The 19,459-nt window shown below is 36.1% G+C and overlaps 1 protein-coding gene across 1 annotated transcript; it reads right to left on the reverse strand.

The window, feature by feature from the left end:
- Positions 1-7,337: 7,337 nt before the first annotated feature.
- Positions 7,338-14,247, reverse strand: LOC107716255 (lipopolysaccharide-induced tumor necrosis factor-alpha factor homolog). The gene is made up of 7 exons (XM_016522635.1): positions 14,172-14,247; positions 12,688-12,948; positions 9,965-9,997; positions 9,820-9,852; positions 9,663-9,695; positions 8,399-8,546; positions 7,338-7,443 (listed from the first exon to the last, which is right to left on the reverse strand). The coding sequence occupies exons 2-7, from the start codon at positions 12,935-12,937 to the stop codon at positions 7,338-7,340; spliced, it is 603 nt and encodes a 200-aa protein (XP_016378121.1). The 5' UTR covers positions 12,938-12,948; positions 14,172-14,247.
- Positions 14,248-19,459: the final 5,212 nt, after the last annotated feature.

Raw genomic sequence — 19,459 nt, forward strand, 5'->3', positions numbered from 1 at the left:
CCTTGTTTTCGAGGTCCGGTTTAACATCAAAGACAGAGCGAGGGATGGAGGAAGAAGAGGACATGTGATATTTATTAAAAGGGAAGAGAGCAGTGTCAGGTCACTTTCATTTCCTTACTGTATGTCATTTTTCTGGCTCACCTCACTCTACTTTCTTATCTTCCTTAGAAGTAAATACAGCCATTACACCCAACACTAAATGCAAATATTAAACTATATATAGTATAAGCAAAATAAATAAGCTGATCAATGCTTAAGTCAAGCCTACCTACAGGATAAAAAAACTAATAAATATCAGCTTTTTCCAGTTCCTTAATCACAGTAGATTAAAACAATTGTTTTGTATTACAAGTTTTCTGAAATGTTATGTTTAAATATGCAAATTGGGTATTATCTAATTAAATATGCACTAATTTGCATTCATTTTCAAGACAGAAATCTGAGCATTCGATAAAGCCAAAATTTCTTGTTTCATTTTGTTGATATATCAGAGTTAAAAGTTTTTAGATTCCATAGGTTTTGCATGAGGAAAAACTCCTTTACCTCCTTTAAAGATATGCATTGTAATTGAAATCAATAGACACAAATAAGACATTATCTAATTTAATGTGCACTAATTTGCATAGAATTCCAGAACGGAAATCTGAACATTTGATAAAGCCAGGTTCAAAATTCTTGTTTAATTTTGTTGATATATTAGAGGTAAAGGTTAAAAATATATAAATGACCTGTATGCATTGTAATTGAAATTTACAAATTATCAAAATTGACTAGTGCATGAAAAACAATGGTTTTACTTATAATGTTTTGCATTAAAAGGGAGGATAAACACCTCACATGTCTTCTGTTGTTGACGTTATAGCTTGCACACCCTATCAAGCTTGGTATATTGGTGCAAAATGCATATTTTCAAATAGCTATGTTCAAATTCTTGCTATGAGCAATATTAATAGTGATGCTTAACTTGGCAAACACCACTAATGAAAGACAAATGGGCCATTTTTGCTTTTGTCTTTCCTACAAGTGTGGTGGGGTTTGTCAGACAGATTTGAAGCTCTAAACAGAGCCCTGAATGTCTCCCCCTCCAGCTTTTCCTTTGATTCATTTTCTGAATCGGGAGACACAAATGGATGTTCATTGATGGGATATCAGTCAGAAGGGTTGCCTTTCCCTTCTGTTCCCCGTGGTGAGCCCGCAGCACCTGTCTGCCAATGAATATGTGCAGCAGATGCATGGACACCTGTGAGCTCGTCTGGAGGAACGTTTATTTCTCATATGTTCACCTTTCATAGCTTAGGAGACTTAAAGCAGCACTATGTAACTTTTGGCGCTCTAGCGGTTAATAAACAGAACTGCACACATCCCGCGGAAGAACATTCCAACCGGAGCTACTTCTCTAAGTTTATGTCTATGGCGATTCACGCAGGTATGTGTTACTCCGCAGCGGTGATGACCCGACCAGGCTACAATAGTCCAAATATAAGTACTTATTATAAGTGTACCGGAGTGATTCGGAATAAGACAAAAACGCGGTTTGGAAGATGAATTCATGATGTACTCATTATATACATTTTGCAAAAGAACAGGTCGATTTTGGCCTGTCTAATTAATATTCATGAGCCTCTCTTCTGATTGGCCTGTTGTTTTCTGAGTGACGCATGGCCAGGCCAACCACAGGTAACTAGGGTCAGCGACGTCACAGCGCTAGCTGGAGGCGGCCAAACAAAGGGGAAACTGGAGGCGGCCCATTCAAACCAGCAGATTCGGCTACATAAGGAGCTTATGCTGCGTTCAAGTCCTCCTGGGACGTTCGTACTTACGAGTTGACAAGTCATAATTACGACGTCAGGTGCGTTCAAGTCAGTTTAGTCGGCACAAGATGGCGGTGTACCTTCTTTTAATAAATTACAAGAAAATACAACAGGGTCTGCATTTTTTTACTTGGATTTCTTTCGCGTAACATGCAGGCTGTGTGAATTTTACTGTGGACTGACTGTTTTGAAACTTACTGTATATGGTAGTTACAAAGCACCTAGACCTCAGTTATCATGAAAAAAGCCAGGAAATTTCAGTTTTGACAATATGGGACCTTTAAGGTACTTTTCCCTTAAATGTTTTTCCCATAATTTGGGCAGAAGTACGCTGTAAAAAAGTTATTTTTCGAAGTTGCAAACAAAAGATTATTTGAGCATATTTTGCAAGAAACTTGCTGTTTCTTTCTGATTATTTCAAAGTGAAAACTGTTTCATTAATTAATCATGTCTCAGTATTAAGCCGCCAGTACTTTTTCTGTTATTTTACGGATTCATTTCTTACAGTGTATACACTCCAAAAAAATGTTAGCTCAAAAAAAAAAAAAAAAAACCTGCAACAGTTTGCATCAATTGTTTTGAGTTATGATAATTTCAAATGAAATTATGTTCAACCAACAAACTACAATGAGTTAGAAGAACTTAATAATTTGTAACAAACACATAAAAAATAATGAAGTTGCTCCAACTAGTGGATTTGTGGGCCAGCAACCAATTTATATGATCTTTTTCAATTCAAATCCACAGCTATCATAGAACATGCTAAATGTGACTTATTTAACATGTTTAATGAACAAGTAACAAGAATACTAAGTCAGTGGCATTAGCGCAGTCATTGCCCATATACAACGGAGATCAAAATTAGAGAACAATCTACAATTTCCTAAATTTCAAGGTTTCACTGCTTAGTACTATTTGAAGTTATCCTAACAGGAGTAGAAGGACAGTTTTTTAAGCATATTTCATAAATTAATTGTATTCTGAAGCACAGTATAAAAAACTTAAATTAGATATTTGAAAAAGAACTCTGATCAAAATTAGAGAACACTTACAGATGCGTCCAAGTTATTGGTGTTAACCAGGCACCTGGTGCTAATTTCATTAATTATATGACAAACTCTAATTAACTGGAAACATTCCTCTAATTTTCACTGAGATTGCAAGATGGCGGGCCTCTCTAAAATGACTGAAAGCCTGTGACAGGAGGCGGTTCAGATGAAGGTCAAAGAGAGTGACACTTTCAGCCACTGCAAGAGAAGCTGGTCGTTCCAAATCTGTGATTTCTCAAATATTGCAGCTTTACAATGACACTAATGCATTCAAGTCCCCCAAAAAGGCTGGTCGTCTACATAAGACAAATGCACGAGAAGACAGGACAATGCTGAGAATCTCAATGGGGAATCGGTTCAGCACTGCAGCTGGAATTGCAGTTCAGCATTGAACAGGGTATGGATCTGTCTCGGCACGTTTAGGAGAAGTCAAACTGACTTCTAACCTTTGCTGAGGAGCATGTTGTGTGAAGAGAGGAGAACTGGTCCAATGTTCACTTTAGTGATGAGAGCAAGTTTAATTTATTTGGGTCAGATGGGAAACATTATGTTTGGTGTCAAACTGGGGAAAGACTGAACCCCGAGTGCGTAAAGAAGTCAGTGAAAGGTGGAGGAGGAAGTGTTTGGGGGATTTTTTCTGCAGCAGGAGTTGGGCCTCTTATACTGTACAGATACATGGCAGGGTTAACGCAAATGTTTGTCAGAACCTCCTTCAGCATCAGCAACATGCGGTACCTTTCCTGCAAGCATCTCCCAATCAGCCTACAATTTTCATGCAAGACAATGCTTTCATTACACAGCAGAACGGGTAAAGCAGTTCCTTGAATCTGAAAACATTGAAATAATGAAATGGCTGGCCCAGAGTCCTGATCTAAACCCAACTGAAAATCTCTGGAAAATCCTTGGCGACAAAGTTATGGCTAAGAAACCCACTGCAGGAAGAAGAGTGGACCAAGATCACACCAGCGCAGTGTGAGAAATTAGTGATGTTCTGCAGTCGCAGATGTGCTGAAGTCATTCAAAGCAGGAGCCTCTACAATTCCTTCTAATTTCTGACAGCTGTAACCCTCCCAAAATTTTATTTGTAATCTTCTTACGTTCTCTAGTTCTGATCACTGTGTTCTCCACAAAATAAAGGTTTTTGTTGAAATGCCTTGGTTATTTAGTCAAACATGTTAGTGGATCAGTGGTATACCTACAGCTAAAATTCCTTAAGCGATGAAGATTAAAGGGGTCATATGATGCGATTTCAAGTTTTCCTTTCTCTTTGGAGTGTTACAAGCTGATTGTGCATAGATAAGATCCCTGAAGTTGCAAAGACTAAAGTCTCAAAACCAAAGAGATCAAAGTCAGAAAAAAAAAATCAAGTATTTATAGATTGTTCTCTAATGTATGACCTCAATGTAGTGGTCTCTTCAGCACAATGGTAACCACAAAAACTTCAACATTTCAGAAGCTCTTTAAAATGTCAAAGCATTAAACATTAGCAGGTCTTTCCCTTTACTAAAAAAACAAACAAAAAAACAAACATAAAATAACACTTGATTTCAACATTTACTCTCCTATTCCAGTTAACAAGACAGTTTTATTGAGTTACTACAACTTACTTTTTAAAGAAATTCAAATAATGCATAAATTTGATCTCAGAAATATTTGATGAGAAGTATTTGGGTTCATACTGAGATCTCAGACATTTGATGGCAGACTTTGTCATGGCAAATCTGAGCACATTCTGAGATTTCTTCTCTGTGAGAGGCACGTCAGATTTTTTGATGTCCGTGTGGAGAAAATAAATGAAAGGAAAAACTTCTAGAGCAAAAGCCTCTGAAAATGTGAGTGGTTGCTGTTGTTTGTGCAAGGTTCAGAAAGGGTTTTTTTTCACACTGATGAAAGTGATCTTTCACAGTGATCTTTTTCACATAGAAGAACCATTCTTGGTTTCCCTGAGAACCTTTCATTTAACAGTTCTTGAAAGAACCATTTTTTATTATCCTGAACAGCGTTTTAATAATCTAATAATCTTTTCAACTATAAAAACAATCTTTAACCATCAATATGGATAAAGAAGCTTTATTTTTAAAAGTATAGATGTTAAACGTGTTTCAAAAAAGGTATCTGCTATAGGGAAGACATTAGAAGTCTTTGTTGTCCTCCCTTGGGATACAGTGCCTCTTAAGTGTCGTTAGGGCGTTCAACGTTACTGTTTATCTGCTTTAACGCCACCTGCACTCCATCTTCAGCGCGTGCGGCATCAGTCGCAGTGAGTCTGGTTCACTGGGTTCATGCGGTTCAGCAATGGCAGAGTAATCTCTCTCACCTCACGCCTTTCTACACCTCTCTGCCTGACACAGTTTGATTAATTAGTATTGCAAGCAGCAGAGTGGTGGCCACCATTCCCCTTATGGCTCAAACACACACACAGTCTCTCCCCGCCATTTCTCTTTTACTCCTTCCATCATAATGGTTTTATGGGGCACCAAAACGGCAGAGCAATAATGAAAACGAACAGTGATAATAATAAAGACGATACTTCATTTTTTGATCATTCTCATAGTTTGGGATTTGAAGACAGTTTTTTAGTCAGCAGGTTAAATTCAAAGCTGATGATGTGAAGCTCATTATATAGTCCATACTAATACAGTTATACTACAGAGCCAGTATTGAAATTGTAATCACTTATTTTGCAGCATTACATACATTCTTGGCAGTCAGTTTATTGAAATAAAACTGAAATCGCAATATGGCCTATTGTGATTTTTAAACCACAACAGACTGTGGTTGATTATTTAATTTGATTAAATATACTGTCTGCGTGCGCTGCATGCTTCAAAGCAAAGGAAAGACATTCTTGTTTGTTTGTAGTCTTCTATACATACTTTGGGCTCATCATGCTATTTTAAAGAAAGTAAGTATTTGGAAGTCTTGAGTTTGGTTCTTTTAAAGAGATCAAGTCTCGACACTCTTCAGAGTAACTATTGGCAGATGAATTTGAGCAAAACCTGGTTTAATTTGGCATTGCTAAATGAAAAGGCAGTGCTTTGCAAATGTGTAATTTGCACAACCCCTGTTTAATATAAGAGTTGCTGCTTTGTTTTTGTTATTTACTATTACAGTATTTATTAATATTTAGAATCAGCACTTTTTCAGTTTTAATTTTAGTTTTAGTAATTTTGTTATGTGCTTTTGTCATTTCATTTAGATTATTAGTTAAATATTTCAGTAATTAATAATTATTTCAGCTTATTCAACTTATTTTCAACTTAGTGATTTCATTCAAATTAAAACATTAAAACACAATTTATTTTATTAGCTGTCATGGCAACATTTCAAATTTTTCTTTGTTTTAGTTTTTCCATCTAATTTATATTTTAAAAAATTTACTTAATTTTATTTCAGCTTCATTTCAATTACCAAAACATATTTTAAATAATTGATTCTCTATAATAATTTAAGTTGCCAATAATAACACTGTAGCAACAGCAAGATGAGACATAACATTTTTAGCAGTGCAATTTAAATCAAATGTATCCTATCTCTCTCTCTCTCTCTCTCTCTCTCTCTCTATATATATATATATATATTAGTGGGTTATTAGTATGGTAACCATCTGTTTCCATTCTGTGTGCAACAGGCGGACTTGCTTTTTAAAGTAGCTTACTACACCCTCTATTGGTTCTTGTACAAATTGCAGGCACACAGCTGTAGAATATATATATATATATTTTAATATAGAATGTAAAATGATTTTAGATACTACATTGCTGACAAATTATTCTCACTGGTCATATGATTACAGGCGCAAATGATGTACAAATTAGATTAAAGTTTGCATATGAATCCTCACTGAAACGGTTCTAGGAACAACTTACATCACTATATTTAGTTTGATTTCTTCAAACCATCTAGCAAGCTTCATTTAATGATAATAACAGTTTTTAACCCTGAAACCCTTCATTTAAGTGAGGCTAATTATCAAATGTTGAGGCTAAGAGGTGATTACAGTAGAATTAGTTACCATAGCAATATAATGTTACATTAGAGCTTGTAAATGTTAAAAAATGTAACATTTATTGACCTTAACATCAGACTGACATCAAAACTATGTTAGTTTACTTATTTGCTTCAAAAGCTCATATTTAAGATGCATTAAAATGTTAAGACTCAAGACAATATCTCTGACATAACTGCGATCTACATTTACAGGCATGAGTTCTGACAGAAGTTGAATGTAAAGCTTTAAAACAGTTATTAAATATTCTATTTCATACAATATTTATATTCATAAATATTTCATACAATGTAAACACTTACCATATAGTCTTACTACATGTGTCGTAATAGAAACCTGTGTTGGAATTTAATGTCGTAAATTTGTGAAATAGTATAGTGTGAAATGAAATTAGGACACATTCCTTTGTCTTATACCCATTAGATCCCACTAAAATCAAAGACCAAGAGGGACATGTTTGAATCCAGATCACAGGCGCCTGTAGAAAGACAAGACGTTGTTGCAGTTTGGGCAGCGATGCTCAACATCTTTACATGAATCCATCCAGAAAGGTGCTAGACAACAGGGCCAGCACCTGCAAAACAGACATGAGAATCAGTCGATCACTGTCTGTCCTGTTGACTTTCACTAACTGCTTCCATTCCTCTATAACTCTGTGTTCTTAGTGTCTGCTTGCAGTATTGCAAGACAAAAGGATATGATTTACATAACTTTTTATGTACATTTACATGTCCCATTGAAACTCTCAACAAGCCTACACTGCAAAAAAAAAAAAATGCCGTAGAAGCAATTTTAACACAAAAATTACTAGTAAAATTTACAATAAATTAACGAAGAAGCGGCAAGAAACAAATTGAAATAAACGTGAAATTCTGAAGTGGAAATACTTAACATTTTATTGTAAAAGTTACTTCAATAATCTTTGTTTTATTTAACCTTAAAAAAAAAAATCAGTTTTCAGACAATCAGACAAATGGTAAATTTACACTGCAAAGGTGGCACAGAAGCGCTTCTGAAGTGGCATTTAGGTGTCTTTACACAGATTGTTTAATGCTGCTTAGAAGTGGCATAAATGCATTTACACAGCAGTCACAACTTTATACTTTGATACTAAGGGTTAAGGCAAGTCAAAGCTGGCATAATTTAGTCTAGCTTTTATACAACATTGAATCTTTACACTGGATTTGAACTTGGCTATGTGTAAAGACACCTAAGACTCTTAAAAACAAAGGTTCCAACTTCCAAAAGGGTGTTTTCGCAATGATGCCATATAAAGAACCATTTTTGGTTCCCGAAAGAACCTTTCAGTGAACAGCTCTTAAAAGAACCCTCTTTTTTTTCTTACGAAGAATATTTAAAAAAAATTAAAGAACTTTTTTTTTCCACTATAAAGAACTTTTTGTGCAATGAAATGATTCCATGGATGTTAAAGGTTCTTCATGGTACAATTGATGCCAATAGAGAACTTCTATTTTTAAGAGTGTGTAGTAAGTTCTATGAAATTATCAAGGTGTAAAGAGGAATTTTACCCGATGAGGGCAAGGCAGCCACAGGCCAGCCAGGCCATGAGTCCAGAGTAGTGATCTGTTATAGTGATCACCTGGTGCTTACAGTGAGGGCACATGGTTTGAGCGGGTAAATCACGCAGGCTGGGGAGCATCACTGTGGTTGTTACAGCTGTAATGCACATAAACACAATACATGATCCAGATAAAAAGAAAAGCTGCTGAACTAGTTCTACCATTGTGTAGCATAATTTATCCTTCTCATTTTGGCTGCTAGTAGAAATTGTACTGACAATTGAGCAAATAGCTTTGTCAGTTTTCTTTCTTTATATGTCATTATTTGAACATCAGGCAGAGGAATGGCTTTTGGAAGTTTAAGATATTGAATAGCTCATACAACGAATTGAGTGTAGTATTAGTATTAAAGGGTTAGTTCACCCCAAAATGAACATTCTGGCATCATTTACTTGTTCCAAACACATAAGACTTTGATCTTCAAAACACAAAGTAATATATTTTCAATGAAGCCTGAGTGGTTTCCGTTCCTCCATTGAAAGTGCAGGTAAACAAATCATGATACCCCCAAAAAAGTCATAAAGGCGTTGTACATATTGGAGTGGTCTTGGGAACAGATACAATCACTTTATAATTCAAAAACTTAATTTACATCTGTTCATCAAATAAAGAAATCATATCTCTTCACAACACTTAGATTAAACTGCTCGATTCATATTGATTTGTCTAACGATGTTTTTTTCTTTTCTTTTTTGGATCTTCTAACTTTTCAGTGGAGAAAAAGAAACCTCTCAGGGTTCATTAAAAAAAAGAGTATTTCTTTACACTGTTTTCTGCTGGCGCTTGAACACACTTTCCTTATTTTCTCCACAACAAATGGCCAAGCAAGCGCAGACACTGACAAGATACGCGATACAGAACAAGACCAAACGCAATATCAGCACGTCTCCACACAGTAAACAAAACAAGCGTTTCATAGCAACGACAACTGCACTAAACACTAATGAGACAAGTAAATACACTTACAAGCTACTTTTAACTTCCGCTGATAAAGACTGCTTCTCTCAAAGAGTATTTCTTTACACTGTTTTCTGCTGGCGCATTCTGCTGCTTTATATATATATATATCTTTATATATAAAGATTAACCAATGTTATATGGGTTTAGAACAACACAAGAGTGAGTAAATTATACCAGACATTTCATTTTTAGTTGTTTCTGAAGCTTTCCTATACTGAGTGTCTGAGCTCAATAGTTGAAAATTTTAACTTACTGGTAGTTTTAGGATACATCCCAGGGTTTGGAGCTATAGAGAAAGATTTCAAAAGGATGTTATTGCACTGATATCAGTTACTGACAATAGATAGTAATTTGGGGTATTATGTACTGAAATAACTGTTTGAGATTGATAGTTATAAACTGTAACTTACTGTTAGCTTGAGGATACATCCCAGGGTGTAGACCTTTAAAAACACATTTAAAAATATTGTCATTGCACTGATATCAGTGGTTGACTATAAATAAAGTAGTAAGTATTCATTAGGAGCTTTTCTACTGTTTGAAACGGCAACTTACTGTTAACCTGAGGATATATCCCTTGATTTGGAGCTTTAGAAAAAGATTTTGAAACAGTAAAAGCTGTCACTGACAGTACATAAAGTTTGTTTTCCTTCATTTTATCATAAACATGATTACAACAATAAACCTCATTTGTCAACATGCACTTATATATCATCTGATCAAAATGTTATTTTAAATTACAGGGTAATTTGTGAAAAGACATGATTATAATAATCATAGAAAACAATGAAGCCATATATATTGTTCTCACTAGACATATATTACCCATCAACATATGAGTAGAAACAAGAAAAAGATGCCTTGCATATTCAGATCCTAAAAGCTATTTCCTCAACAAGTGCCAACATTTCAAATGTTACAAAGTTGTTTTTAGACTTAGCGTGAACTAGTCTTTAACACCAGTAGAGCATGAAGGTTCACATTTGTGTGTGTCTGATATGATCAAGCGATGGCTCAAGTGCTTGCTTTTTAGAATGTAATGGCCACGCCTTCTCATGAATAATAATGAGTTACCACAGTATGTGTGTTTAAATCCAGTTCAGATCTATTATGTATTCAATTGGCTTTTATTCACAGACACTACAGATTATTTTCTTCTCAATAAGGGGACATGGTTTTCAATAATTCAATATTTGGTAAAAACATAGCATGCCGAGATATTTATAAGCAATTTCTTGTAAACTGGTCATTTTTTGACCAGGAACACCACAAGTGTATCAAGGTGGGGGTGAAAAATCTCAAAAAGGTACAAAAATTATAGTTTTTGGGGAGAAGTTGTTACATCCTCTCAGTGGTGGACAGTAACGGAGTAGTTTTACTTCGTTACTGTACTTAAGTACATTTTTCAAGTATCTGTACTTTACTGGAGTAGTTTTATTTTGAGTAACTTTTACTTTTACTTCACTACATTCCAAAGCATAAGATCGTACTTTTTACTTCACTACATTTCATAAAACATATCGTTACTCCTTATAATATATCACGTGCTCTGACACGCAGAAGCGGTGTCTAATTCAAGAACGAACTGATTATTTTCAATGAACCTTTTAAATCGGTTCGCAAATCGCACCAAACGATTCATTCACGAATTGAAATGATCCGATTGCAGCTGTTCTCGAGTCGACAACTCACTGATTCAAATGAACCATTTAGTGCGGGTCTCCAGTGAAGTGAATTCACAAGTAAGAACCTTGGGCCGGTTGCACCAGCTAGACGTAAACAATCTGGTGAACTGTTTAGTGCGAGTCTCCAGTGAACTGAATTCACAAGTAAGGCTGTGTCCGAAATCGCCCCCTATACCTTAAATAGGGCACTATTTGAGGGAACAGCCATTTTTTGTGGTGTCCGAAACCATAGTGGACGATCTCGAGTGCACTCATTCAATCCCACAATGCACTGCAAAAACGAGTGTACAACTGGTGCAGGCTCAACGGCTAGAGAATGCCCATAATGCACCGTGAGAGTCACGCGCCGAATGAATTCCCGCATCTCGCCAGAAGATGGCGCCCGCAGCTGATATAGATTACATCTGGGGCAAAATAAAGGATGTGCTGTTCAGAACATGGTAACTACAGTAATTAACAAAGTGGGAAGTGATGCCCTCTGGGGGCATTTGGCCAGGGGTGTTTTTACACCACAGACAAGGTTTGAGAAGAAAAAAATCATTATGAAAATATAATTATATTTTCCTTAAAAACTTCAGGCCTTATTCTCATGTCATATAAAACTGTGATGTTCTGCAAAACAACAAGCTTTGTTTATATTTTAAAACACTTTTTTCTTACTGGTGAAAATCAGATGATCAGACCTGTTTTCTCTCAGGTACATCGCAGTGTAAGCTTCACAGTGAACATTACTACATCACTCTCGTCAACATAGTCCATATCAACAACAAAAATATATCTTGACTCCATAAAATGGTTATTTTTCGAAAATCCCAGGTATTTTGAGCAGTAGGATTATAAAAAAGATGTGCTGATATTAAATTAAGTAGCCTATATAAAATTGCAAAATAAATCTATCAGTACTTTTTTACTTAAGTACATAAAAAATCAAGTACTTTTGTACTTTCACTCGAGTAAAATTGAAAAAGGAGATGGCGCCCGCAGCTGAATAATCAATCCGTTCATTTTTACAAAGCGCTCATCCATGGCGTACAGCATAATGTACAACACGGGTATAAATTCATTGTAAATTGATTATTAAATTGTTTGATTAGGGTTTATACGTAATTTCCGTGACAGAGTTCAAGATAAATCCTTTAATCTTGCTACTGGAGCTGCTAGTTTGCTAGTTTCAAATGATTAATAAACAGCAAGCACAAACTATGCAAAAGCGGCATTTTTTCCGGTGCACTCAGTGTCCGAATTCACTACTCGTTTTCATTCACTCCTTCTAAGTGAACTGAATTAGTGACCTAATGTAGGGAATAGTGAATGAGGGTATAGGGGGCGATTTCGGACACAGCCAAAATGTTATTGCAGACTATAAAAAATCGAGTACTTTTGTACTTTCACTCGAGTAAAATTGAAAAAGGAGTACTTTTACTTTTACTGGAGTAATATTTTATTATACGTATCTGTACTTTTACTCAAGTACTTGATTTGTGTACTTCGTCCACCACTGCATCCTCTTATTAAAATCGTCTCTGGGTCAGAGTGACTGCAGTACAACATGAGGGGTTAAGAAATGTACCAAGTTTATCCAAAGAAACATACCTCCCTGAAAGTTTGGATTAACTCCCGGCTCTGAGTACGAGGTGTATCCCATATAAATATTGGGATATGGAGATGAATTGTATCCTGGGTTGTGGGTCATTTCTTTTCCTACGTAATCTGCTGGATGGCCTGGGTACGGTGGAGCAGATTCAAGAGCTTCAATGGTTTTCAAAGCCTCTATATCCTCCATATCCTCCAGATATTCCACCGTTTCCAACTCATCCAAATCAGCTTCTCCGGCCTTATCCATATTCTTAGTTCCTTAAGCAAAAAAAAAAAACTTAACAGAAGCACACAGAAAATGAGGCTCACTGTCGCTTTAGGTGTGTGGACTACTTGAGTCCCAATGCAAATGCCAGCAAAACAAATGTTGACAAGACTTATTCAAATCTCTACAGTCCATCCAAATTTCGTTCCGACATGGAAATGCTCTGTTTGTGAAGCATTTTGCACTGATTTTCCTTTTGGTCATGGAAACAGACCTTGATTTTCCACCACATCATCAAGACCAGGAACTGAAGACATATGACGTAGCTTGTAAAAACCAAGCTGTAGAGCTTCTCTCTTCCATTTGAAAATCAAATGGACTTATTTCTGAACGCAGAATTTTCACCTTGTTTACATTTACAATTATGAAATGTTGTTGAGTCTCTAATAACAAAACTGTTAAATGTATAATTATTCATACATGTGAGAAGCTGCTGAGAATTGAACAAATAGTTGTAACCTGACTTTGTTTGTGGCAGTTTTTCTGGTGATTAATCGATAATATACTTACAAATGCTATGAAATGCATCATACTTTGTGGAAAAAGTGTGATGCACTAGAGGGATTTCTGGAATCAGCACCCCAAAATTTGTAAGAAACAAGTATTGGATTTTATTCAGCAAATATGATGCAGGGCAATGTTATAGACTAATAAGCCTAGAAAAGAAATGAGACTTACACCATATATTTTTGTGTTGTAAACTAGTGACTACAGTAAACTACTTCATGAAAACAATTAACAGAATGAAAACAATGAGTCAGTGCAATAACTGATTTCCATTTAGTGGCAGACAGGAAAGCTACAAAATTGCTTATACGTTTTTTATGGATTACCAATTCAGGAACAGTGTTGCCTCACAGACTTTGATTCTCATGCAGGTCATGAATCAACTTTCATTAGTCTTCAGTAGCATGACTCTTTTTTCATTCACACTAACAATAAGCAAACAAAGACAGAAAACGGAGCTCTCAGCCACAGGTGCTGAATGCATTTTCAATTTTAACGTAACATTGTGTATAATTATATAAGGAGTAACTGACAATGCACCATTGAATCATTGAAATGAACATAGACTAACTGTCATATCTGTTAACTCTTGGTCATTAGATTATATCTAATTGCCTTGGCTCAAAACCACCAAAGGTTTCACAGATATCTGGATCTTCATCTTTATCTCTTTCTCTCCCTGATTAAATCTGCTTCCAGATCAACTTACCTACAGGAACGCAAGGTCAGTGAGATTTGAGGTTGATGTTGTATTTCCTTGAAGACCAGATGAAACTGAGTTCAGGAATAGAAGAAATGGGTGTGTATGAGTTCTAGAGGAGGGTGAAGAAAGGAAGCAAAAAGGGAGGATATTTTAAACAGAATTCAAACCAAATATGCTTCGGATGATGATTATTATTTGGTGGCTGAATAGACTAATTCATCAGTCAGACTTGATTTAGGTTGACAGTGTTGAAATGCAGTAGTGAACTTTATCCAGAAGGACTCTATCACACATTACTTCTTATTGTGAAATCTAAAAATCTACTTTTTGGCTTGTTTGTTGTTTATTTCGTCTTAAAGTGCTTCTTCTATACTGCACACCGCTGACTTTTGTTAAAATGGCTATTATGTTCTGAGGTTATGTTTTCATGCTTATATGCATCAGTTTGGTTTTCTTGAGCCTTGTCGTGCCATTAGATTTGCTGCGTGCAAGAGTAGTTTGAATATCTTTGCATTCACAAACTGGTTGATGACAGAATTAGTGAAAGAAGTGAATGTAGTGATCAGTGATCTTACAAACATATACTGTATTTCGAATCTTTTTTATAGCCTTCGTATGTATTATTATTACCATTTTCACACTTATGTGCCTGTGTGTCTAGATAGATAGAGAAGTAGTCGCACTACTACTCAATGCGTTACTGTTTAAAATTAAATAAATGTTTAAAATCATTACATTTCTTTAAGGCAGTTACCGCACATTCATTCAGCCATTTTAAACACTGGAATACTGCTCTTACGAAAATTAACCACAAATAAAACCAAAAAATTGCAGTTGTAGTTAAATCATAGTAACCACACATTAACCCGGGTTTTGCTATACTAATCATAGCTTAACCATGGCATTTGTAGTAAAATTGTGGTTATACAAATGGTAATCCACAAAAAAAAACATGGCTACTACACTTTTATCATAGTAAAACCATGGCTAATTTTCGTAAGGGTGTTTATCTGTCAAATTCATTTACAACTGTAAATTCAACAAGTATGAAATATGATCAGTAAGAGAAAAATACTGTTAATGAGAAGACAAGAGCTGTACTGCGGCAGGTTAGTGGGGAAATATATTTATTTATTATTCAGAATGCACATTTGGAAGGGAAATATATTTATAGGAACATTTCAGCAGGTTGACGATAATTAATGTTAATGCAGAGAATATGATTAATTGTTTAAAAAAAAATTTGCCAGCCCTAAAACATACAAAGGGAGTTCTATTTTACATTCAATTCTGTATTGATAATGCCACTGTGGATAAATGCATATAGATTTTTCCCAACCAGAAGCCCTGGATGAACAGTCAGGTCCGCACACTTCTCAGAGACCGAGATGCTGCCTTCAGGACAGGTAACAAAACTCTATACAGTGCTGCGAGAGCAAAGCTGTGGAGAAGGATCAAAGAGGCTAAGGAGGTCTACAAGAAGAAGACAGAAGATCATCTCTCTGGAAAAGACTCAAGGTGGATGTGGCAGGGCATACAGACCGTCACCAATTTCAGGGGCTGTGCTACTACTGCAGGGACTAATCACTCTGCCCAACTGGCAGAGGAGCTGAACTGCTTCTTTGCATGTTTCGAGGCAACCTAGCAAAATACAGTCTCGTCACTTCGGCCTATACCAGCAGGTAACACCCACGCACTCACTTTACAGGAGCATGAGATGAGAAGGGTGCTCAGGTCAGTGAACTTGAGAAAAGCAACCGGCCCTGACGGGGTACCTGGGAAGGTACTCAGGTTATATATATATAGAAGGTTTGCTCCAATATCTTCAATCAGTCCCTGACACAAGCCATCATACCACGCTTCCTGAAGTCAGCTACCATCATACCAATCCCCAAAACAACCTTGTCGAGCAGTCTTAATGACTAACACCCAGCTGTGGCACTTACACTGGTAATCATGAAATGCTTAGCTCTAGCTATATGCTATAGCTCTAGCTCTAATCTACACACTGTTCTGAGTCATCTGGAAAAAACAGGGAAGCTATGTCAGGATCAGTGTTGGGCAGTAACTAGTTACTAGTAACTTAGTTACTGTAATAATATTACTTTTTGCAGTAACTAGTAGTGTAACTAATTACTAATAAGATTTCAGTAATAATAATCAAGCGTAGCGTTAGTTCTGGCAGGTCACGTTAGTCAAGCTCGCATCAGCTGACTCTCAGCTGATCCCCATCTACCTATGGGAATACGACACCTATCTAAGTATTCATATATAAGGTCCCGCAGTAGTATCAGCAGTTTTCGCATTGCTCAATAGCTAATTACCCTCCTCCATCCCCAACTCCTCCTCTGTCAGTCGGGATTCAGTCTTCTGATTTTTTTTTTAATCAGACTAATTCTAAAATGTGTACATAAATTATTGAATTTTAACGATATCTGCAATACATTTATGTCGGTTCTGTTCTGTTTACCCTGGGGGGCTTATCGCTGCTCTCCCTGCTCTCATCCATGCTAGGCTGTATGGATGCGCAGGGAGTTCTTGCCCAGAACAGAACCATACCGCCAATCCAAACTGTATGCTAATTGTCAATCATCTTTGACGATAGTGGTCCTGACAGAATTACAGTTACCATCCATAAAACAACTTAGTTACTTAAGATGCCTCAACCCCGCTGATTTAAAATCCAACAATCAAATAATTCCGGATGCTGTTCATTGATTATAGTTCAGCATTTAATACCATTATTACTTCAGTCCCAATTCTCTGTAATTGAGCTCATCCATGGCTTGCTCCGTCTGATGATCTGACCGGTGTGAGAGACAGCTGGAACAAACAACCACTTCCTGATAATCCAGAGAGGTTTGATGAGTGTTTCTGTGTTCTGGGTTCAGAGGGTTTTAACTCAGGAACACACTGCTGGGATGTGGAGGTTAAAGGGAATTCATACTGGATTCTTGGAATAACTACAGCATCAAACCACAGAAAGCGATGTGTTTTCTTTGACACTGATGTCTGGTGTGTGTGGTATGGATTGTATGAACTATGTGAGAGTTCATCTGGACTATGACAGAGGAATGGTGTCATTCTCTGATCCTGTAACTAACACACATCTACACACATTCACAATCACCTTCCCTGACACTGTCTTTCCTTTCTTTGAAACTGCTTCTTCTCTGAGGATCTTACCATTCAGGATTTAGTAAATGCTACACCTGGATCTTCTGCTTTAATATTTTCCAGTCATCATGTTTCTAATATTTAATCCATATCATATGATTAAGAGTGTTGTTAATCTGAATATCAGCACTACAGACACACTGACAGAGACATATTGCTGAATGTCTGGTGGGAGTGAATGCTGGTGCGAACTGCTGTCGCTGCTGTTTACGGGCATTTTGATTGTTTGATGGTTTAATCATTGCTGTATATGACAGCAACACAATGATTTCTCGCAGCTTAATCAAACTGTTCTTCCTGGGTTTGTTTATACCTCCCAACCTTGAGCCTCTGGTCGAGGAGGAGGGCTTGTGATACTCTGTAATGGGAAGTGGTACATTTCTCCTATAACGGTGTCTCTGCATGAATCATTTGAGTCCACTGTCTTACAAATCAATGGGCTGATAGATAGATAGACAGATAGATAGATAGATAGATAGATAGATAGATAGATAGATAGATAGATTCCAATTTTAACCACTAGGTGTCACTGTCAACTATAATTAATGCTTTCCAGCCTTGCCATGACATTTTACAAAGCCTATACTCGAAGATGAAACAGAATTTGTATTGTTTACAATATTTCCATTCTATGACACTACCTTTTATACCAGTATTGTATAATGTGCATGAAGATTATGTCTGTGCTATGAGCAGATGAGAATAATCAGTCTAGATATTCCGTTTCCCTTCCACTTTGTGCAAAAAGATAAAAAGCCTACATTAAGACAGACTACATATTCTGTCACACCTCTGAAACCAAATGAATGTGTCTGGCAGGAGTTGCATTTTAATTAATTTTTATGTTGTGAAATCAGAGATAAGTCTGAAAAACAGCTGGAAAAATGACTCTTTGTTATTGTCTTTTTGCATTATTGACAAACTGTTTTCCTGTTTGACACTGTAAAGCTGCTTTGACACAATTAGTATTGTATAAAGTGCTATACTAATAAACTTGACTTGACTTGATAGTCGTCAGTAGATTCATCGGCCATCTAACACCCTTTACCGTCTCTGTTCCCTTTACTGTTGATTGTGGTGGTGGTAACACTTTAGAATAGGGATCACATATTCAGTTTTCCCTGAACAAACTCCTAATTTGCTGCTTATTAGTAGTAAGGTAGTTGTTAAGTTTAGGTAAGGGGTGGATTAAGGGATCTAAAATATGGTCATGCAGAATAAGGCATTATGTGCTTTATAAACAGCCAATATAATATGCATGCTAATAAGCAACTGGTTAATAGTGAGAACTGGTCCTTAAAATAAAGTGTTACTGTGGTAACTAACTGAGTAATTGCCAATTCTAATTCTTTATCTTCCCATAAATTGCCAATACAAAACAACAGACTAGAATATATTTTCCAATTACAAAATCTTTTTATGGCCACTAGATGTCACTGTTAGATAATAACTGTAAGCCTCCAAGGTTTACTTTTATTATCCATGCAGATTACAATGTTTCCTTGAAATACTAAATTAAATTAAATTAAAGCACACAGGAAAGCCACAGAATTATTATAATAATTTTATATTGATACAAATTTGGTTATAATGCATCACACTTCTTACAAGCGAAACAAATATAAAACTGATATTGCATGTTCGAGTTCATGGAAAGATAGTAATGTTTACATAAAACACATTTTTTCTGCTTACATTTATATAGGCTCCATCACAGTGTAAATAGTAAGTGCGGTAAACAGTCATGTATTTTGACTTACTGTTGTTTGTTAACACATTTGCTTGCTTGAATACATTTTGGAGGGGAAAGACAGTGGCATATGATCTTTCGGTTCTTGTTGAGATGGAAACTCAACAGTTCATTGTTTTTCACATCAGACCATTCAGTCCAGGATCAAATCGTTTTAAGTGGGCCCTGCACCTCTTGTTGCAGTCAGTAATTTAGTTCTTTTTTGTGCTTCTCTAATGCTCTATTGTAAACCCTTCCGGCCCTGAATTTACAGCTGTAATTTTTCATAACAATTTAATCACCTGTATGTAGACCTTAATGCACTGGCCAAATAGTTCAGACAAAGTATAATAGGATTATTTCCTATGAGGGGAAAATTGTTTCCAGG

The sequence above is a fragment of the Sinocyclocheilus rhinocerous genome, unplaced genomic scaffold, assembly GCF_001515625.1.
Source record: "Sinocyclocheilus rhinocerous isolate Xijiao unplaced genomic scaffold, SAMN03320098_v1.1 scaffold960, whole genome shotgun sequence".
Lineage (NCBI taxonomy): Eukaryota > Metazoa > Chordata > Actinopteri > Cypriniformes > Cyprinidae > Sinocyclocheilus > Sinocyclocheilus rhinocerous.

Excerpts from the sequence above, each read along its gene's own strand:
- LOC107716255 (XM_016522635.1), bottom strand. The coding sequence starts at position 12,937 with ATGGATAAGGCCGGAGAAGCTGATTTGGATGAGTTGGAAACGGTGGAA. Across the intron at positions 9,998-12,687 it reads TAATCCAAACTTTCAGGGAG|CTCCAAATCAAGGGATATAT; the intron begins GTATGTTTCTTT and ends CTTTTTCTAAAG. Across the intron at positions 8,547-9,662 it reads GATGTATCCTAAAACTACCA|CTGTAACAACCACAGTGATG; the intron begins GTAAGTTAAAAT and ends TGTGCATTACAG.